The sequence below is a fragment of the Pristiophorus japonicus genome, chromosome 5, assembly GCF_044704955.1.
Source record: "Pristiophorus japonicus isolate sPriJap1 chromosome 5, sPriJap1.hap1, whole genome shotgun sequence".
Lineage (NCBI taxonomy): Eukaryota > Metazoa > Chordata > Chondrichthyes > Pristiophoridae > Pristiophorus > Pristiophorus japonicus.
The window spans coordinates 268,162,822-268,186,100 of NC_091981.1; the positions used below are offsets into that span (position 1 = coordinate 268,162,822).

Genomic DNA, 23,279 nt, shown 5'->3' on the forward strand with positions numbered 1-23,279 from the left:
GGTTGTACATCCCATTGTTAATCTTTATTCTTCCCTTTCAAGTGTTTAAATATTATTTAAAATATATTTTAAAATTCATTCTTGGGCCATGGGTGGCTTTGGCAAAGCTGGTATTTATTGCCCATCACTAATTGCCCTTGAAAAGGTGGTGGTGAGCCATCTTGAACCACTAGTGTCCATCTGATTTTATTCGTGCTATTCTTCAGTGGTTTGATACAACGGAGTGGCTTGCTAAGCCACTTCAGAGGACAATTAAGAATCAATTGGAGTACTAGAGTCACACATAGGCCAAACTAGGTAACGACAGCAGGTTTCCTTCCCTGAAGGATATCAGTGAACCAGTTGGGTTTATACGACAATCCGACAGCTTCATGGCCACTTTTATTGGTACAAGCTTTTATTTAATTTCTAAATTTCTTCAAACTAAATACAAATTCTCAAACTCCAATGGTGGGATTTGAATTTACGTTCTCAGGATTATTAGTCCAGTAGCATAACCACTACACTACAGTATCCATCATATGGTGCCTTTATGCTTGTAGCCTTTTACAGCTGCATTACCTTGTTGTGACCTAACTCAGACAGTGTCTCAATTGACAGTGGGTTTTCTGCCTGTGCCACTTGTACAGTAAAAACATGCATTGCAATGTCAAATATTCATGAAGGCATAATCTATTTTCAGACAGTCGTTCATAACAGCACTAAATAAATAATTTTTTAATAAGAGCATTTGTATTTCTTAAGCACTGAACTTTTTAAAAAAGGTTTTGAATTCACCATAAATTCAAAGAAGCAATTTATTTTCTTCAGATGCTCAATACTTTTGAGTACTTGCAGAAGCAGAGATGGGAATTTTGTTTTAAACACTTAAAAAAAAAAATGGATTTGCATTTATATAGTGCCTTATATCTCTCAAGGTGTTGTAGTTATTGCAATATGCAATGACTGCTATATTGGCAAATATAGCTGCTATAATATGCCAGCAATGTCTCACATCCAGTAATGAGAAGAATCAGTTACCCTTTTTGAAGCGGGAATGCTTTCCAACAAAAGGGGAAAATTCCATCCTCCTTTTCAAATACTACCATGGGATCTTTAACAGCCACTTCAAAAGGCAGATGGGCCCTTGGTTTATTACATCATTAACATAAAATTAATTTATGTAAAAGGAAGAATATACTTTATATAAAACCTAAGGTGTAGAGATTGAAAAATTGCAAGTTCTGTAAATCTGATTTTTTTTTAAACTGCTGGAAATATACAACAAGTCTAACAACATCTATAAAAGAGAAAAGGTAGTTTAACTTTTGGGCCAGATGAACAGTCTACATACAAACAAAAATTGTTTCTTTGCAAATTCTGGTGCATCTGATTTTTGCATTGTCAATATTTTCTATTTTTTGATTAATCTCGCATTCTGCCATGAAGTTATTATCATTGTTTATGGATGTCAGATATCTCTTTTGGTCTGTAAGTTTCAAGATTGAAAATAACTATATTTAATGTACATACTCAGGTGTGCGACTAATGTGCAGTGCCTGGGCATCCAGATATGTTTCACGGGAGAGAAACTTTATGCTTTTTTTCTCTCTTTCAGGAACTAGGCCTTGGGAAAGCCTCTCTGTCTGCATTTGGGTTTGTTGGTGCGGCGATTGAAATCATCCTGATTTTGTATCCTTTTTTTTTTCCAGTCATGTCTGTTAACAAGTATTATAAGCGGTTTTCTGGGACAGTGGCATTTTACTAAGAGTTAGACCTAGAAAAACAGTGGTGATAGCTTGGACCATGTTGCTACGGAGACACTTGAGAGACATTCTTTGTTGTATCTAACTCTAAGGAAGTGAAGGAGATGGCTAAGGATATGAATGAACCCCTTGCATTCCTCACCCTGCAGAAGTTCTTCTCCTTAATTCTCACAGCTATCTGATGGTGTCCTCTGTCGTCGGCTTCTATAGCCTCCGGTTCTTTGCAGCCCTCACTCCCACGAAAGACGACACAACCATGACAAAGGTATGGTGGGCAGAGGTGATGATGTATATGTGGCCCCTCTTGTAACCAGACAGCTGGCAGTTTTTCTTCAGTAATTGCCTTTAATGGCTCATTTGCAATGATCAATATTTGTTTGCGTGCTGCGTAAACACAAACTGGAAGATTTTCATAAAACTAGGTAGTGAAGAAAAAGGATGTACTCTGTTTGGTTTGGATGGTGTCCATTCACTTGTAAATAGCTTGGGATGGAAAGGCTTGTTAACTAGCTATAGAAATCCAGTGAAAGGACTTTTCTTCAAAGGAAACATCTGCTAATGAGTAACTTTAATTGAACTAATTGTACCTCTAATGCTAACATGTAAGCCGTAGAATTCGGTTTATTTAGAGTGTCTACAGAACCTTGTTCTTCAAAGCACACCACTAAGATTGAAGATCTAAAACTTCAAAAATACTCAGAGACAGATGGTGCCATCTCTGATTTGCATATATAAACTCGAGATTTAAGACCATCACTGTACCACAAGTTTTGCGACAACATTGTCGAATCCTTTTTCTGTTATTTAAGCAGTTTGGAAAGAGTTTTTTTTTAAAACACAGTGCTCTGTGTGTAACAATAAGCATTGTAACCCACTAAGATGAGAGTGCAGACTGAAATGTTTTGTCTGATAAGAAACTTCAAGTAACTGCTTATAGCAAACTAAATCTCTAAACAGGAATTCTTTTAACTAAAGTGTTCCTTAATCCTATATAATTTTTGGAAGAGATCAATTACCTGCTGTCGAGATTGCTTTTTTGATTTTTTTTTTGAGGGTGTGGTGGGGTGGGCGGAGGATGACAACAACTGTGCTGTTGACCATCTACAGCTGGCTTCATTTCCAGTGTACAGTCTGTGTCAAATGCAACAGTTTTGCTGCATTGACTGTATCTTCCTTTGGGTGATACTCAAATTGCCTCCCCAAAATGGAGGGCAGCCAAAGTATAATTTAACAAATCCTCAAATCAATTAAGATGTAACCTCTTTTTAAAAAAAATAAGAGTGCCTGATTCTTTGAAAATTGATCACAGTAAAGTTACTTTTATTATTGTAACATTTTAAAGTAATGTTATACTCGTCTTAGTTTACAAATCAGAAACTTAGTATGAGTTTATTTTAACGGGAAGTTTTTTTTCCCTCCAACAGATTATTGGAAATTGTGTCTCGATATTGGTCCTTAGTTCTGCATTACCTGTTATGTCAAGAACTTTGGGTAAGCTTTTTCACTGATCCTGAGAACAGCTTTTATTACTGCACTTGAAGTGTACCTGTGTTTGTGGGGAGGTAGGGTCAACATCAGGGCAGGTGCCAGCCATTCAAGATAAATATATATAAAATCACAGTTGTCCAGAATTCCCCTGCGTTGATAATTATTTTAAACCACTTTTTTCACCAGTGCTGGAAGATTAAGGGGTAACCTAATAGAGGTCATAAAGATTGCACAGGGTTCTGATGAGGTTATTAACAATAGATTATTTCCACGAGTTGCTGAGACAGTAATGTAGAGGCACAAATTTATGATCCCAAAAAGAATTAAAGGAGAGGTTATAATATATGTCTTTAGCCAAAGGAGGACTAGAATGTTGAATTCTTTTGCCACAAATCATCATTGAAACAGAGTCAATAATAAATCTTTTTAAAGGGGAATTAGATTCTTGTTTGAAAAAGAGAAATATTGTAGGGAATGGGCAATAAGCAGGAGAATTGGGATTAGACCAGCTTAGCTCGTGGAGAAAAACACGAGAACGGACGAGATGGGCCAAATGTTTTGTGCTGTTCTGCAACATTCTGTAACATTCTGTAACTTGAGTAGATAAGTACAGCATGTCACACATAATCGGATAATCAAAATATCGTCTGCTCATTTTATTTCATAGACAGTTTTATGTGTGGAGCAATATTTGAGTTAGCTGGCGGTGTGACTAAAGCAGGGTTTATTCGGGAGTTTGAAAGAAATGTTGCACTAAACATTGTAGGAACAGTTTAAAACGCTGCAACAAACCAAAAATGACTCTCTTCCAAACTTCAGAACTATACAAGCTGTGCAATGCCAAGTTCAGCCATTTTCTGAAATATTCTGGAGCTGTGGTTTGCTTCCTGCCAATGGCACATTTGTCAAAGATTTTCCTCGCTGTATAGGGAAGACAAAAGTTCCAGTGGGACTTCTGCCTAAGTTGTCTAGCCATGTTCTCATCAATCGTATATAATTGGACTTCATGGATGTAGTGGGGGGGGGCTGGTCCCTCTATGCCCATCTACTTTTTGGATCCACTTGCTTAGGCCTCTTCAACACTTTCATTCCTGCTAGCATCAGAGTCCACCCATACAACATTAACACTTTCCACATTGGTCAGAAATCAATAGTTTCTGATAACCACCAACAATAGATGCAAAATTCCTGTCTTCTGGCAGAATTCTGTTCCGTTTGTTGGTAATTTAACCCCAGATGCTATACATTAATACACAATACTATACATTAGTTTGCAAATGGAAATATTTTACAACCTGCACCAACAATAACTCCAATGGGAAGTGATCACAAGACAAATTTGGCTCCGTATTGGAACAGTCCCTGTTCCAGACCCTATGACAGTGCAGAGGCAGGAAGGAAATTTCCTGAATTGAGGGTATGCTGATTGAATCATTTGAAATGATTTTCATTTTAAAGTAGCACCAACATCATGCCAATCAGCTACAAAGCTCGCCTACTCATTCTTCTTGCCTCAAAAAGGTTACTGCATCCAGTCTTGCAAAAAAACCCGACACAGCTCAACATCCATTCATGTTCCAAACAAAACTGTTTTTAAAAGATGCATTTCAGCAGCTATTCTTTGGGGAACAAGCACTAAATATATACATGTGACACTCGGAAACCATCAGCTCATCTTAAAACTTTTCTGTCTCAGGTTTGCACCAGCACACAAGCTGTGTTTTATTCTTGTAGAAACACTAAAATAACTGTCACGTCGGTTGAAATGAAGACTTTCAGTTTAAAATGATAACTGTTGGAATGCATTTTTCTACACTCTGTATTTGCTTGTTTTTAGTCTTATAAACAAGTAAACTCTAAATAGAATATTCTGATGAACAGGAAATATCTATGTGTGCACTGGTGCTGTTATAATTTCCAAAATGAATTCACAGTATTCATCATCATAGGCAGTTCCTCGGAATTGAGGAAGACTTGCTTCCACTCCTGGTGAATTCTTTGGTGGCTGAACAGTCCAATACGAGAGCCACAGACTCTGTCACAGGTGGAACAGATAGTCGTTGAGGGAAAGGGTGGGTGGGACAGGTTTGCCACACGCTCTTTCCGCTGCCTGCGCTTGATTTCTGCATGCTCTCGGCATTGAGACTCGAGGTGCTCAGCGCCCTCCCGGATGCTCTTCCTCCACTTAGAGCGGTCTTGGGCCAGGGACTCCAAGGTGTCAGTGGGAATGTCGCACTTTATCAGCGAGGTTTGAGGGTGTCCTTGTAGCATTTCCGCTGCCCACCTTTGGCTCATTTGCCGTGAAGGAGCTCCGAGCTTTGGGAGTCGTGTGTCTGGCATGCAATCTATGTGGCCTACCCAGCAGAGCTGATCGAGTGTGGTCAGTGCTTCAATGCTGGGGATGTTAGCCTGGACGAGGACGCTGATGTTGGTGCACATGTCCTCCCAGGGGATTTGTAGGATCTTGCGGCGACATCGTTGGTGATATTTCTCCAGCAACTTGAGGTGTCTGCTGGATATGGTCCATGTCTCTCAGCCATATAGGAGGGCAGGTATTACTACAGCCCTGTAGACCATGAGCTTGGTGGCAGTTTTGAGGGCCTGGTCTTCAAACACTCTCTTCCTCAGGCGGCCGAAGACTGCACTGGGGGCGGTGTTGGATCTCGTTGTCGATGCCTGTTCTTGTTGGTAGGAGGGTCCCTGAGATATGGGAAGTGGTCCACGGTGTCCAGGGCCGTGCCGTGGATCTTGATGACTGGGGGGCAGTGCTGTGCAGCGAGGACAGGCTGGTGGAGGACCTTTGTCTTACGGATGTTTAGCATAAGGGCCATGCTTTCGTATGCCTCAGTAAATACGTCGATGATGTCCTGGAGTTCAGCCTCTGTGCGCAGATGTAGGCGGCGTCCGCGTACTGTAGCTCAACGACAGAGGTTGGGGTGGTCTTTGGATCTGGCTTGGAGACTGCGCAGGTTGAACAGGTTCCCACTGGTTCTGTAGTTTAGTTCCACTCCAGCGGGGAGCTTGTTGACTGTGAGGTGAGCATGGCGGCGAGAAAGATTAAGAGAAAAGGGTTGGGGCGATGACGCAGTCCTGTTTGACCCAGTCCGGACATGGATTGGGTCTGTGATGGATCCGTTGGTAAGGATCACGGCCTGCATGTCGTCGTGGAGCAGGCGGAGGATGGGGACGAACTTTTGGGGGCATCCGAAACGGAGGACGCTCCTTAGACCTTTGCGGTTAACGATGTCAAAGGCCTTTGTAAGGTCGAAGAAGGTCATGTATAAGGGCTGGCGCTGCTCCCAGCATTTTTCCTGTAGCTGTCGGGCTGCAAAAATCATATCCGTTGTGCCCCGTAGGGGACGAAATCCGCACTGTGACTCCGGGAGGAGTTCCTCGGCCACGGGAAGAAGACGGTTGAGGAGGACTCTCGCGCGACTTTCCCAGTGGCTGATAGGGAGATTCCTCTGTCGTTGCCGCAGTCGGACGTGTCCCTGTTTTAAAGATAGTCACGATTACTGCATCTCTGAGATCCCCCGGCATGCTCTCCTCCCTCCAGCTGAGAGAGATGAGGTCATGTATTCGCGCCTCTCCGCCATACTTCAGTGCCTCAGCAGGGATTCCATCCGCACCCGTACTCTTGGTGTTTTTAAGCTGCCTTATGGCTTTTTCTATCTTGTGCAGTGTTGAGGTCTCACTGAGGTGGTGGGTGGCAGGTCGCATGCCGCGGGATGGAGTTGCGAACACTTGAGTTAAAGGCAGAGTCCCAATTGAGGAGATCTTCAAAGTGCTCCTTCCAGCGGGCCCTGACTGCCTCGGTGTCCTTGATGAGTGTTTCCCCGTTCTTGGCCAGCAGTGGGGTGGGGCCTTGGGTATTTGGCCTGTAGGTGGCCTTGATTGCAATGAAGACACACAGTATTAATCATAGTCTGATAGCATGTATAAGAAGTTCTTTAACATTGGTGCCCCCTAGGGGTCAGTGCTGGTACCTTTTCTCAACATCGATAAATGAGGCGAGAAGTTCGATCGTGCAGCTACAAATTTTCTGGCGCTAACCAGCTGACTAAGGTCCCAATATGGCAGGCAGGAAGTGGGTACACATTTCTGGACGGAAGTGTGCCACCCGCCATATTGGTTAAGGTAGATCTGCTGACGGCAGGAGCACACATTGGGATTATTTAAAGGGCAGAATCATTTATTCAAATTAGGGTCCTGCACTTCTTGTTGGACTCCTTTTCAATTTTCGAATGCCCCAGCGCTTCACTCACCATGTGTGAACTCACACAGCAAGGTGTGGTGCTATCTGGCAGGTAGGCCTCCTCACTAGTGATATTTAATGGGATCTTGCGGTACTTGCAGCTTAGTTGCTGGTTTCTCATTTCAGACTGGTGTGTTTTATCACTCCTACCAGTTTACTTAGTCCACACGGAGCAAGATTTTGCTGTTGCACTTTTGTTGGCTGCCTCACATAGTTTGGCTGCAGTCATGATGGTCTCATAGGATTGCCTTTGGGGCTGGAGGACAAGGGGGAGAAGCCAGGAACTACCAGACAGCAAGAGCAGTTGCCACAAGAGGGTGGAGGAGGGTACTGAGTGCAGGACTGCTGTGACGCTTTGGAAGTCCCTGTTGATCTTGAAGCTCCCCCAGAGCCAAGATGTCCATTGTCCGAGCTTCCCTGGCAGCAATATGAGCTGCACCAGTAGCCATCTGAGCTTCCCCGGCAGAAGTCTGTGCTGCTATGGAAACTGACAGCAGAGGCTCCAGCATGGTGGGTGCCACTGTCGAGCTGATGGATCTGATCACTCAGTCCATGTTGGACAGAATGGTCTCCATACTCTGCACGTAGCCTTGCAGAACTGGACTCCTCCATGCTCCACGACGTCCTGTGCAACACCTCTCTCTGGCAGGCTGCGCAGTGCATCTAGCGTTTCCCGGTAGATGTCCATGAGCTGCTTTTGGTAGCCTGTATGACGACGCCATCTCCAGCATTGCCAGCAGCCACGGCCTTGACTCTTCCCCAGTCCATGATAGCCAGCACGCCTTCTTTGAGGGGGTTGTGGGGGAAAGGGTGTCCAGGTGGACTCCTCCTCCTCTGGTGCCAGCCTGCTGTCTGGAGTTGTGCATAACCTTCTGCAGGAATGAAGGCAATGTATTAGTGACAGTTTCGCAGGATTTTTGAAGAACGTGCTTCTGATGGTTGAATAGCCGATAGTGTGTATGATATGAGGTGTGCGTAAGTGAAGGCGCTGAGTGTGGGTATGAGGAGAAGGAAGTGTGGTGCAGTGATTGTTGGCGTGTGAAGGGAAGCGGGGAGGAGAGTCTTGTAGGTGTTGTGTTTAGTGAGGCGTAAAGGATGGAGGCGTGAGCAGAGACTAAGGGCTCAATTTTCCGCAAAACATTTTTTTGGCATACTTGAAGAGATACGCCCAATTTTTATTTTGTGGGCCAAGTAGGCAAAAAAAAAAGTGTTGTAAGTTTCCCCGTTGGATCTCTTCATTTTGGCGTGGTCTAACCCGAGGGGGGTGGAGCTTTGATCTGCGGCAAAAAGATCTGGCTGTCATGGTAACTAGGGACACTATGCAAGCTGAGGCTGCAAAGTGAAGCATACAGCCACCTCCCAACACGTTAAAAGAATTGAAGAACACATAGCACCACCTTACCTCCAACCCTGCCCGAAGGCTGCATTCTCGGTCGCCGGTTATACACACACCACACACACCACAGCGCTGGCTGCACGTCTGCGTGATTTAAATCATCAGGTAGCACAAGTGCATGCAATACGCAACTCATCCCCTGCACGTCCAATTCTGAGCACATTCAGATTTCTAGATCACCATCTGAACTTGAGTATACTCGTGCATAGTATCATGCAGGTGGCGCAAAAATAGTGAGAGCTGTTTCACTGTGAAGAGGACTGACTAGGCAACTTCAGGAGGACATGGACAAGTTAGTAGATTGGGCAGGTAGCTGTCAGATGAAATTTGAGCTGATGCATTTTGGGAGGACGAGTAAGGAGAAGAGATAGATGCTTAAAAAAGGAGCAGAGGAGCCCAGAGACTTGAGCTCAAATAAATAAATGTTTTCTTTTAACTAGCATATGGGATTCAAGGTTTTACAAGTAAAGGTATAGAGTATAAAAGCAAAGAGATAATGCTAACTTCATAGAATATAAGGCCACTGTTCGAGTATTGTCCAGTTTTGAATGGCTTACTTTAGGAAGGGTGTCAAGACCATGGAGAGGGTGTGAAAGAGATTCACTTGGCTGGTACCAGGGATTAGAGATTTCAGTTGTGAAAAGAGACTGAAGAATCTGGGGCTTTTTTCATTAGAATAAAGAAGTTGAAGTGGAGGCCTGATCGAGTTGTTCAAAATGATGTAGGGTGTTGATAAGATAAATAGAGGAAAAGCTATTTCCACCGGTAGGTGAATCAGCAGCTGAAGAGCATAAGTTTAAGTTAAACACCAAAAGAGCAAAGGGAGAGGTTCAGATAATATTTTGCTGTGCTTAGAAGATAGCCTACCAGGAATAGTGATGGAAGCAGAGTCTATGATCGTTTTTAAAGTGAAGTGGATAAATATTTGAAAACTAAAAACTTACAGGGGCAGGGAAAACAGATCAAATGGACATCTCTTTCAGAGAACCACCACAAGTACAATGCCCTCCTTCTGTGCTGCAAAATTCGATGATTCTGTATAGGCCGCATATCAGTAAAATATAGCATATTTGACAGTGAAATGGTCATGTAATAGCCATTTTGTACTTTCAGACTAATCATCCCAGATTCCCCATAAAATGCCGGCACAGGCATGATGGACCTAATGGCCTCATTCTGTGTCGTAAATTTCTATGAAAATACAGATTGAAGAAACAGTTGTGTTGTATGCAAAAACGTCAAATGATTAGAGAGTAATTCTCCATAAGAATTTTTTGCAAACTGGCAAGCTGAATCTTTTGCCATGGTTTTACATTTTTTTAGTCAGATCAAGCATGGATATAGCTGTTATATATCTCATTCACAATACATAAAATGCTGATGCAAAAAAAAACACCCTTGGCAGTTGCCAGTTCAGATGCATGCCAATAACCTAGCAGTGAATTTGAGACCAAACAGCAGCAGCCCCTAGCCAAACATAAGATCTTATAGACTTGACCTATTTTAGTAAAAAAATTCCCAGTTTATATAACATTCCACGCAGTTTATAGCTTCTAATTTTTTGGGTCTAAACACGCATGAATAAATGTATTTATCATATAGGGGGACTAGGGATTAGATATATGAGGCATTGATAATTATGATAGATTCAGTGGACACTGTTGAGATACTCTATATGGCCTTTGCTAATCTCCTCAGGTCATCGTCACTTCTCAGTTTGTTAAGGAGTTGTGTCATGGTGGATCTGGTAGCACATTAGTTTAGTAAAGCGACTTTTCATTTCAAGGACCTGTTCAAGGCTAATCGCTGCTGTTGGGATGGAACCCTCTTCTCTCTGCTGAATACAAGGGTCCTATGGGAAATTAATTTAAGCAGTGTCAGTGGTTGAGGTCCTACATAACATTGTCCTTAAATTGGCATAAATTAGCACTAAATTGATCTCACCTGGATCTCAAATGTAGCTGGTGTGGGAAGTGAAAATGCACACTTGTGCAGTGGGGGCTCTTTCGAAATTTGGGTTAAAATTCATTGTTGGAATAGAGTACAGGGTGCTTTCATTCTGCACCTTCTCTGGCTTAGAACTGCTTGAATCTTGACATTCGACGTGTTTAAAAAAAAAAAAATGGAAGAAAAAACTTGACACTGATATCATTCCTCTTGAATACGAAAAATGACCCAAACATATCGATTTTTTTTTAAAATTCTGGTTTATAAAACTCTGGATAATGTACCATTGTCTGTGTTCCATATAAAGGAAATGTGTTTATTTGGATATTATGTTTCAATGATAAGAACATAAGAAATAGGAACAGGAGCAGGCCATACGGCCCCTCGAGCCTGCTCCACCTTTCAATAAGATCAAGGTTGATCTGATCATGGACTCAGCTCCACTTCCCCGCCCGATCCCCTTATCCCATTATCATTTAAGAAACTGTCTATTTCTGTCTTAAATTTATTCAATGCCCCAGCTTCCACAGCTCTCTGAGGCAGTGAATTCCACATATTTACAACCTTCCGATAGAAGAAATTTCTCCGCATCTCTGTTTTAAATGGACAGCCCCTTATTCTAAGATCGTGCCCTCGAGTTCTAGTCTCCCCCATCAGTGGAAACATCCTCTCTGCATTCACCTTGTCAAGCCCCCTCATAATCTTATACGTTTCGATAAGATAACCTCTCATTCTTCTGAATTCCAATGAGTAAAGGCATGAGGAGAGGTGCAGAAGGGAGGGATTCAAATTCCTGGGACATTAGAACCGGTTCTGGTGGAGGTGGGACCAGTACAAACCGGACGGTCTGCACCTGGGCAGGACTGGAACCAATGTCCGAGGGGGAGTGTTTGCTAGTACTGCTGGGGAGGAGTTAAACTAATATGGCAGGGGGATGGGAACCTATGCAGGGAGACAGAGGGAAATAAAATGGAGGCAGAAGCAAAAGGTAGAAAGAAGAAAAGTAAAACTAAGGGAAAAAGCAAAAAGGGCCACATTACAGAAAAATTCTAAAGGGGCAAAGTGTGTTAGAAAGACCAGCCTGAAGGCTCTGTGCCTCAATGCGAGGAGTATTCGGAATAAGATGGACGAATTAACTGCGCAGATAGCAGTTAACGGTTGTGATGTAATTGGCATCACAGAGACATGGCTCCAGGGTGACCAAGGCTGGGAACTCGACATCCAGCGGTATTCAACATTTAGGAAGGAGAGACAGAGAAGAAAAGGAGGCGGGGTGGCATTGCTGGTAAAAGAGGAAATTAATGCAATAGTAAGGAAGGACATTAGCTTGGATGATGTGGAATCTGTATGGATGGAGCTACGGAATACCAAAGGGCAGAAAACGCTAGTGGGAGTTGTGTACAGACCACCAAACAGTAGTAGTGAGATTGGGGACAGCATCACACAAGAAATTAGGGATGCATGCAATAAAGGTACAGCAGTTATCATGGGCGACTTTAATCTACATATTGATTGGGCTAACCAAACTGGTAGCAATGCGGTGGAGGAGGATTTCCTGGAGTGTATTAGGGATGGTTTTCTAGACCAATATGTCGAGGAACCAACCAGGGAGCTGGCCATCCGAGACTGGGTGATGTGTAATGAGAAAGGACTAATGAGCAATCTTGTTGTGCGAGGCCCCTTGGGGAAGAGTGACCATAACATGGTAGAATTCTTTATTAAGATGGAGAGTGACACATATATTCAGAAACTCGGGTCCTTAAAGAAAGGTAACTTCGATGGTTTGAGGCGTGAATTAGGTAGAATAGACTGGCAAATGATACTTAAAGGGTTGATGGTGGATAGGCAATGGCAAACATTTAAAGATCACATGGATGAACTTCAGCAATTATACATCCCTGTCTGGAGTAAAAATAAAACTGGGAAGGTGGCTCAACCGTGGCTAACAAGGGAAATTAAGGATAGTGTTAAATCGAAGGAAGAGGCATATAAACAGGCCAGAAAAAGCAGCAGACCTGAGGACGAGGAGAAATTTGGAATTCAGCAGAGGAGGACAAAGGGTTTAATTAAGAAGGGGAAAATAGAGTACGAGAAGAAGCTTGCTGGGAACATAAAAACTGACTGCAAAAGCTTCTATAGATATGTGAAGAGAAAGATTAGTGAAGACAAACGTAGGTCCCTTGCAGTCGGATTCAGGTGAATTTATAATAGGGAACAAAGAAATGGCAGACCAATTGAACAAATACTTTGGTTCTGTCTTCACGAAGGAAGACACAAATAACCTTCCGGAAGTACTAGGGGAGCGAGGGTCTAGTGAGAAGGAGAAACTGAAGGATATCCTTATTGGGCGGGAAATTGTGTTAGGGAAATTGATGGGATTGAAGGCCGATAAATCCCCAGGGCCTGATAGTCTGCATCCCAGAGTACTTAAGGAAGTGGCCCTAGAAATAGTGGATGCATTGGTGATCATTTTCCAACAGTCTATCGACTCTGGATTAGTTTCTATGTACTTGAGGGTAGCTAATGTAACACCACTTTTTAAAAAAAGGAGGGAGAGAGAAAGCGGGTAATTATAGACCGGTTAGCCTGACATCAGTAGTGGGGAAAATGTTGGAATCAATTATTAAAGATGAAATAGCGGTGCATTTGGAAAGCAGTGACAGGATCAGTCCAAGTCAGCATGGATTTATGAAGAGGAAATCATAGAAACATAGAAAATAGGTGCAGGAGTAGGACATTCGGCCCCTCGAGCCTGCACCGCCATTCAATGAGTTCATGGCTGAACATGTAACCTCAGTACCCCATTCCTGCTTTCTCGCCATATCCCTTCATCCCCCTAGTAGTAAGGACTATATCTAACTCCTTTTTGAATATATTTAGTGAATTGGCCTCAACAACTTTCTGTGGCAGAGAATTCCACAGGTTCACCACTCTCTGGGTGAAGAAGTTTCTCCTCATCTCAGTCCTAAATGGCTTATCCCTTATCCTTAGACTGTGGCCCCTGGTTCTGGACTTCCCCAACATTGGGAACATTCTTCCTGCATCTAACCTGTCTAAACCTGTCAGAATTTTAAACGTTTCTGAGGTCCCCTCTCATTCTTCTGAACTCCAGTGAATACAAGCCCAGTTGATCAGTCTTTCTTGATATGTCAGTCCCGCCATCCCAGGAATCAGTCTGGTAAACCTTCGCTGCACCCCCTCAATAGCAAGAATGTCCTTCCTCAAGTTAGGAGACCAAAACTGTACACAATACTCCAGGTGTGGCCTCACCAAAGGCCCTGTACAGCTGTAGCAATACCTCGCTGCCCCTGTACTCAAATCCCCACGCTATGAAGGCCAACATGCTATTTGCTTTCTTAACCGCCTGCTGTACCTGCATGCCAACCTTCAATGACTGATGTACCATGACACCCAGGTCTCGTTGCACCTCCCCTTTTCCTAATCTGTCACCATTCAGATAATAGTCTGTCTCTCTGTTTTTACCACCAAAGTGGATAACCTCACAATTATCCATATTATACTTCATCTGCCATGCATTTTGCCCACTCACCTAACCTATCCAAGTCACTCTGCAGCCTCATAGCATCCTCCTCGCAGCTCACACTGCCACCCAACTTAGTGTCATCCGCAAATTTGGAGATACTACATTTAATCCCCTCGTCCAAATCATTAATGTACAAATCTTCTGGAATTTTTTGAGGATGTAACTAGCAGAATGGACAAGGGAGAACCAGTGGATGTGGTGTATTTGGACTTTCAAAAGGCTTTTGACAAGGTCCCTCATAAGAGATTGGTGTGCAAAATCAAAGCACATGATATTGGGGGTAATATACTGATGTGGATAGAGAACTGGTTGGCAGACGGGAAGCAGAGAGTTGGGATAAACGGGTCCTTTTCAGAATGGCAGGCAGTGACTAGTGGAGTGCCGCAGGCTCAGTGCTGGGACCCCAGCTCTTTACCATATACATTAATGATTTAGATGAAGGAAGTTTGCAGATGACACTAAACTGGGTGGCGGTGTGAGCTGTGAGCGGGACGCTAAGAGGCTGCAGGGTGACTTGGACAGGTTAGGTGAGTGGGCAAATGCAGTATAATATGGATAAATGTGAGGTTATCCACTTTGGGGGCAAAAACGCGAAGACAGAATATTATCTGAATGGCGACAGATTAGGAAAAGGGGAGGTGCAACGAGACCTGGGTGTCATGGTTCATCAGTCATTGAAAGTTGGCATACAGGTACAGCAGGCGGTGAAGAAGGAAAATGGTATGTTGACCTTCATAGCTAGGGGATTTGAGTATAGGAGCAGGGAGGTCTTACTGCAGTTGTACAGGGCCTTGGTGAGGCCTCACCTGGAATATTGTTTCAGTTTTGGTCTCCCAATCTGAAGAAGGACGTTCTTGCTGTTGAGGGAGTGCAGCGAAGGTTTACCAGACTGATTCCCGGGTTGGCTGGACTGACATATGAGGAGAGACTGGATCAACTGGGCCTTTATACACTGGAGTTTAGAAGGATGAGAGGGGATCTCATAGAAACATATAAGATTCTGACGGGACGGGACAGGTTAGATGCGGGTCGAATATTCCCAATGTTGGGGAAGTCCAGAACCAGAGGACACAGGATAAGGGGTAGGCCATTTAGGACTGAGATGAGGAGAAACTTCTTCACTCAGAGAGTTGTTAACTTGTGGAATTCCCTACCGCAGAGTGTTGTTGATGTCATTTCATTGGATATATTCAAGAGGGAGTTAGATATGGCCCTTACGGCTCAGGGGATCAAGGGGTTTGGAGAGAAAGCAGGAAAGGGGTACTGAGGGAATGATCAGCCATGATCTTATTTGAATGGTGGTGCAGGCTCGAAGGGCCGAATGGCCTACTCCTGCACCTATTTTCTATGTTTCTGTGTTTCAACCTACTCAACCTTTCCTCATAAGTCAACTCCCTCATCCCCGGAATTAACCTAGTGAACCTTCTCTGAACTGCCTCCAAAGCAAGTATATCCTTTCGTAAATATGGAAACCAAAACTGCACGCAGTATTCCAGATGTGGCCTCACCAATACCTTATATAGCTGTAGTAAGACTTCCCTGCTTTTATACTCCATCCCCTTTGCAATAAAGGCCTTCCTGATCACTTGCTGTACCTGCATACTATCCTTTTGTGTTTCATGCACAAGTACCCCCAGGTCCCGCTGTACTGCAGCACTTTGCAATCTTTCTCCATTTAAATAATAACTTGCCCTTTGATTTTTTTCTGCCAAAGTGCATGACCTCACACTTTCCAACATTATACTCCATCTGCCAAATCTTTGCCCACTCACTTAGCCTGTCTTTTTATGAAGATTTCAATGAAAAATGTTAAGATCATTTTTACCTTGTACTCAGAATTTGACATTAACAACCTCCATTAGCCCAAATTGTTATTGTTCAACAGCTAACCTGACATGGCTGAATGTTTATTAAATGTAATTTGCATATGAAGTGGTTGCATCACAGCGCATGCTGTGACTAAGAAGCCAGAATGTTGGCAAAAATCTGCCACCTCTTTCAGTAAATGAATGAGATTCCTGAATCGTTTACTATAGGGATTTATAAAAAGAATAGAAGGGGAGAAAAAAAAGAAACTATTGAACAATTTAAAATTCTGCTAACAAATGCACAGACACAGCTGTCCAAACAGGATTAATGGGATGCATTAGAGTACAGTTACTCGTACAGTGCTTCAGAAAATATCAGGATACATCATTTTGCAGGTTATGCTGAGTGGCACTCAATAGATGAAAAGAAATAAATGCATTTAGCAGATTCATAGATTGCTACACAATGCAAAAAAACAGTGCTTGGAGATTGGAGAGAGTCCTGATTCGGGTGCAGTTTAGAATGCTAGGTAAAGTAAAGCTGTGTTTTAAATTGAGAAACCGTGGGGAACGGCCATATTCCAGTAAACCATCGTAGTTAGAAGGTGTAAAAGAGAACAGGTAAATCAGGAAGTAGTGATTCGGTGATGCCATGTTTGAGTTTTCAAAATGTTATGAGTGCAGCAGGGAGGAGACTGAGAATCATAGAATGGTTTACAGCACAAAAGGAGACATTCGGCCAGGCAAGCCCTTCAAGCACTTCAGCTAGTCCCACTCCCCTTCAACCTTCACATACACAGCTTCCGAACTACCAGCTTAAAAACAGTAGCAGATTACACAACACTATAATATGTTGAAATAATACATTCATTAGGGAATTCATGAGAAACTTCTTCACCCAGTGAGTGGTTAGAATGTGAAACTCGATGTCACAGGGAATAGTTGAGGTGAATAGCATAGATGTATTCATGGGGAAGCTAGATAAAAGGAAAAACGGAATCAGAGAATGATTACAGCATGGAAGAAGGCCATTCGACCCATCGAGCCCATGCCAGCTCTCTGCAAGAGCACCTCAGCCAGTCCCACTCCCCACCTTTTTCCGTATCCCTGCAAATTGTTTTTCCTTCAGATACTTTATCCAATTCCCTTTTGAAAGCCCCGATTGAATCTGCCTCCACCACCCTTTCGGGCAGTGCATTACAGATCCTAACCACTTGCTGCGTAAAAAAAGTTTTTCCTCATGACGCCTTTGGTTCTTCTGACAATCACCTTAAATCTGTGCCCTCTGGTTCTCGACCCTTCTGCCAGTGGGAACTTTTTCTCTCTATCTACTCTGTTTAGACCCCTCATGATTTTGAACACCTCTATCAAATCTCCTCTCAACCTTCTCTATCCTGAGGAGACCAACCACAGCTTCTCCCATCTATGCTCATAACTGAAGTCCTTTATTCCTGGAACCATTCTTGTAAAACTTTTCTGCACCTCCTCTAAGGCCTTCATATTCTTCCTAAAGTGTGCTGACTAGAATTGGACACAATTCTCCAGTTGAGGCCGAACCAGTGTTTTATGAAGGTTCATCATAACTTCCTTGCTTTTGTACTCTATGCCTCTATTTATGAAGCCCAGGGTCCCATTTGTTTTTTAAACCGCTTTCTCAACCTGCCCTGCCACCTTCAACGATTTGTGCACATATACCCCCAGGTCTCTCTGTTCATGCATCCTCTTTAGAATTGTACCCTTTAGTTTATATTGCCTTTCCTCGTTCTTCCTACCAAAATGTATCACTTAACACTTTTCTGCATTGAATTTCATCTGCCCGCCCATTCCACCAGCCTGTCTTATTACCTCTTGAAATCTATCGCTATCCTTCTCACTGTTCACTATACTTCTAAGTTTTGTGTGATTTGCAGATTTTGAAATTGTGCCCTCTGTATCCAAGTCCAAGTCATTAATATATATCAAGAAAAACAGTGGTCCTCATACCAACCCCTGGTGAACACCCCTGTATACTTTCCTCCCAGTCTGATAAACAACCGTTTACCACTGCTCTCTGTTTCCTATCACTTTGCCAATTTCGTATCCATGCTGCCACTGTCCCTTTTTTTCCATGGGCTTCAACTTTGCTGTCGAGAGAAAGCTGAAGAGTTGCACAGTTTTGAGGTCCTGGGTGGGTGATGAGTCATGATTTCAACATAGTGGGGAATGTAGTATGAGGAAGAGCATGTAATATGACTTGACTATTTGGAGTTTAGAAGGAATAAGATAGAAACAGGTAGTATTTATATAATAGTTACAGAATGGTTGCAAAGGAGAACAGGTTACCTATCATCTTTTCTTGTGTCTAGAAGTGCAAAAGGGGTTCTAGAAGAGCCTCATCAGACATGGCAGCAACATTCAAGTCTTTGATAGACTTCAGTTTTATGGTCAGTTGTTCCAGGGAAAAGAGTGTTTGGTGTAAAAGTAGAGTTTCTTGGGTGTAGCTTTATCAAAAGAGGAGATTTGGAAGTTGTATTTTCATGTCAGATGGCATAGGCCAAAAACATGAAGGATTAAGGACCGAGCCAACAAAGGTAAAATGTCGTAGCTGTTGTTTGACCGACAAGAAACTGGAAAAAAAAATTGTTCTCGAATGAAAGAAACAATTCCCCCCCCCCCTTTTTGAAGGACATGAAGGAGATCAAAATACTGTGATTCAGCTATTCCACTGAGAGGGCTTGAGGTTGTGCAGTCAATGTATGCAATGTCAAAGAGTTTGATGAATGTCACTGAAAGACTGGATAGGATTGGATGGAGCACATTATTGCTAAGGAATAAAGGCAATGGTAGCTTATTCAACACTGCAGAGTTTGCGAGCTGTCTAACCTGGGCAGCAAGATGACCAGTGAATGACGCGTCTGATAAATGGTAATTATGGATTAGGCTCGAAATTTTTAATTTGAGAATTAAAATCAGCATCCGTAATTTTAGAAGTTACAACTGTATGGATAATTAGAAAGTATGAGAGATCACCATTTTAGGGACAAATTGAACATGAGCGACTTTCCAAAGAGAAGGAAAGTTGTGCTCCCTAGGAGAAAGGGACATTCAAGAAATTGTACGTAACTGGTGTGTTTGGGGATCCTAGGGGGTTTAGGTTTTTAAAAACTAAATTCTAATTCTCAAACTACCATGGTGGGATTTGAATTTGTATTGTCTGGATTATTACACCAAACCACTGGATTACTAGTCCAGTAACAAAGGACCCAAGTTTCCCCAGAAGTTACTCTGTTTTCTTTGGAGCAACTAGATTTTTTTGGAGTATCTTAAAAATCATAATTCTGCCCATTTAATTTGCTCCAGTGTAAGTGAGTTAGTTAGGTTTTTTTTTTAGTTTCGTTTTTTTTCAAAAGGGAGCGTTACCAGTCAGTTATTTTGGCCATTTAAGCAAGTTTAGACAGCTAAAAGTTACTCCAAACTAACTTAGGCCAGCATATGTGGCCACACAGAAAAACCTTCCGGTGAGTTAAGAAATCAGCGCAGGTAGCCAGAGATGGGGGGGCGGGAGGAAGGGAAGTGAGAGGACCCCGCTCCCCCTTTCAGAATGGCAGGCAGTGACTAGTGGAGTGCCGCAGGGCTCAGTGCTGGGACCCCAGCTCTTTACAATATACATCAATGATTTGGATGAAGGAATTGAGTGTAATATCTCCAAGTTTGCAGATGACACTAAACTGGATGGCGGTGTGAGCTGTGAGGGGGACGCTAGGAGGCTGCAGGGTGACTTGGACAGGTTAGGCGAGTGGGCAAATGCATGGCAGATGCAGTGTAATGTGGATAAATGTGAGGTTATCCACTTTGGGGGCAAAAACGTGAAGACAGAATATTATCTGAATGGCGGCAGATTAGGAAAAGGGGAGGTGCAACGAGACCTGGGTGTCATGGTTCATCAGTCTTTGAAAGTTGGCATGCAGATACAGCAGGCGGTGAAGAAGGCAAATGGTATATTGGCCTTCATAGTTAGGGGATTTGAGTATAGGAGCAGGAAGGTCTTACTGCAGTAGTGAGGCCTCACCTGGAATATTGTGTTCAGTTTTGGTCTCCTAATCTGAGGAAGGATGTTCTTGCTATTGAGGGAGTGCAGCGAAGGTTCACCATACTGATTCCAGGGATGGCAGGATTGACATATGAGGAGAGACTGGATCAACTGGGCCTTTATTCACTGGAGTTTAGAAGGATGAGAGGGGATCTCATAGAAACATATAAGATTCCGACGGGACAGGTTAGATGCGGGTAGAATGTTCCCAATGTTGGGGAAGTCCAGAACCAGGGGACACAGTCTTAGGATAAGGGGTAGGCCATTTAGGACTGAGATGAGGAGAAACCTCTTCACTCACAGAGTTGTTAACCTGTGGAATTCTCTCCCGCAGAGAGCTGTTGATGCCAGCTCATTGGATATATTCAAGAGGGAGTTAGATATGGCCCTTACGGCTAAGGGGATCAAGGGTTATGGAGAGAAAGGAGTACTGAGGGAATGATCAGCCATGATCTTATTGAATGGTGGTGCAGGCTCGAAAGGCCAAATGGCCTACTCCTGCACCTATTTTCTATGTTTCTATGTTTCTAAGCACTAAACACCTTCACGACAACATTAAAGAAGCATAAGTATATTTAAAGCACAAAAATAAGCATTCAATAACACACAAAAATATAAGGAAGCTGAGAGGACCTGCACCTAGCACCAAGGTTTACAAAGCACTAAACAACTAGATTAAAAATGAATGGGTAAACTAGCAAGCCCTGTAAATAAGAGTTTTCCGAAGGACTTTTTGATGAGCAGGTTTATTCTATCCACTGAAGCACTGTGTTTTATTTCCTTGTAGAATGTTTTTATATGGTATTCTTGTACCAACAAAGGCACCTTTTATCAAAAGGTTACAAGAATGTTTTATATGACATTTAAACTATTTTTTTAGAATTTTATACTCTAAATCTCTGTTTGTTGTTTGTCTTGTTTGGTCTTTAATTCCAGTCTGACAGGCTTTGCTGTTGGATTTGGCTTATACTACCTCTCTCAAGATCTAACAATAAAGCTTTGTTTTTTTAAAATATTTGCTGTATATGAGCGGATGCAGTTTCTGGTTTGTAATGTTAAAAAAAAATTTTCATGGGGAGAGGAATTTAATTTATCCAGAACAATGTAACTTTTCTTCTTAAATGTGAAGCCATTGAGATAGATTTACATATTTATGATCTAGATTAGTTTTATTCCAATTCCATTTTTAACTCTCATCAATTATCTGAAAATATTATAACCCAACAATTATGACTTGCTTGATTTTGGGGTTTTATTTTGGACTGAGCATTTATGTTAGACAAAATTATGCACATTCAAGAACTACGTACTCTAGCAACTGTGCCCAGAGGATTTCTGCCAGCATGCTGATAAAACACCTTAATGGCCAACCCTCAAGTATTTTGCAATATGTCAACATAATTTCAATTTTATTTCCAAATACAGATATTCTGTTAGCTAATCTGGCCGCCGATGAGGGAGCCCATTTGGCCGGGGCTAAGGGCGGCGTGCTTCGGGCCCCTCCCACACAGTCTGCAGAGCACACGCAGAGATTGTGGGGGCAAGGAGCTACTGTTGTACATGCGTGCACACTCTAGCGCACATGTGCAAAGGTCCCGACACTGTTTTCAGCGCCGGTACCTGGCTCCACCCCCCACTGCTTGTGCTACGCCACACCAAGGTCTGCAACATTTCAAGGAGTGGGGAGAATTCCGAGGTAAGTTTTCGGTGTCATTTTTAGTGTAGAAAGTTGGCGCACCTCACGGAGGTGCACTGTTTTAACCAGGGCGGGCAAACTTGGGCCCATAATCTTGGGAGAGGTAGTGTAAGCCAAATCCAACAGCAAAGGTCAAGTGCAGATGCTTCTGTGGCAGTTGGTGTAATTGAAATGAATATATCTGGTAATTTGAGGGTTGGTGACTGAGAACTTGACCATGATAGCCACCATATTGTCATAGAAACGCAACTGGTTCACCAGTGCCCTTCAGGAAATGGAAAAAAAACCTGCAACACATGCCTAGTCCAACCGATACCTACCAGTCCCCAGTCCCATACTGTGTGGTTGATTCTTAATGCTGCTTTCATCATGAACAGCGCATTATCTGAGTTTGTTAGCAGTGCCAAGGAAGATCCACTAATTTGATCAAATAATTTTACATGACTTTTCATTTATATATTCATCATATAATTGTGATCGTGTCCACAATCTTTATCAGACATCTTCACTATTTGTGGTTATCCTTGGGAGTCCAATTATCTAGTGATTTCTTATAGATTTTAAATGTGAAGTATCAAATTAATCTTCCTAATGTATAATTTGTGTATTTTTCTGTTTTCAACGATGCATTTGATGTAACCTTTTAACAGTTAAGTTCTGTCGTACCTCATTATCAAGGTTTTGATTGTACACAGCTGTGGCAGTCTTTTTACAAGGTGTGAGGCCATTGCATTTGGATCTATTATTTAACTTAACATATGTCCATTCATTTTGGAATGTGAGTCCTAATTCTCAGTGGTAGTGGCAAGATGGTGGCAGCAAAAAATACAGTTTTGTAAAATTATGTAGCCCCGATCTAAAATCCCCTTTTAAATCTGATCATCCAATCTTCCTTTCCCCTGACACCCAGAAGTTTTTGAGGGTGAGAGAAGGGAGGGTAAGACTAGTAACTATCCCTCCCCACATTCTGCCTCCTGCTAAATCCACTATGGTGTGACTGCAGATATTTGCAGGCTGCATTATCCTCCTCTCCCAATCAAGATGTTGGTATGGGTGTGGAGGGCTGAAGAAAGAAAAAAATATTACTAAAAGTGCATGAGTATTTACATGTAACCTTGGATTTCAAACATAGTTAATTAGAATATGACACCATTTATGGGGAGTTACTGTTTTCCTGCTAAAACCATCACAACGTATATTCAATTATGGTTCTTCCAGATTTATGAAATTCTTGTATATGCTGCATTAATAAAGAAAGACCAAACTACATTATTATATCTCATGCGTTCAAAACATTTCACATACAATTAATTACTTTGAGGTAGAGTCAC

The 23,279-nt window shown here is 42.5% G+C and overlaps 1 protein-coding gene across 3 annotated transcripts in view; it reads left to right on the forward strand.

Annotated features, from left to right (window-relative positions):
* Window positions 1-23,279, forward strand: part of lmbr1 (limb development membrane protein 1) — a 245,541-nt gene that overhangs the window by 183,150 nt on the left and 39,112 nt on the right. For all 3 annotated transcript variants that reach the window (XM_070881637.1, XM_070881639.1, XM_070881638.1), the window contains 3 exons: window positions 1,598-1,671; window positions 1,920-2,010; window positions 3,170-3,236. In XM_070881637.1, the coding sequence (XP_070737738.1) occupies window positions 1,598-1,671; window positions 1,920-2,010; window positions 3,170-3,236 (232 nt within the window). The remainder of the gene's footprint in view (window positions 1-1,597; window positions 1,672-1,919; window positions 2,011-3,169; window positions 3,237-23,279) is intronic.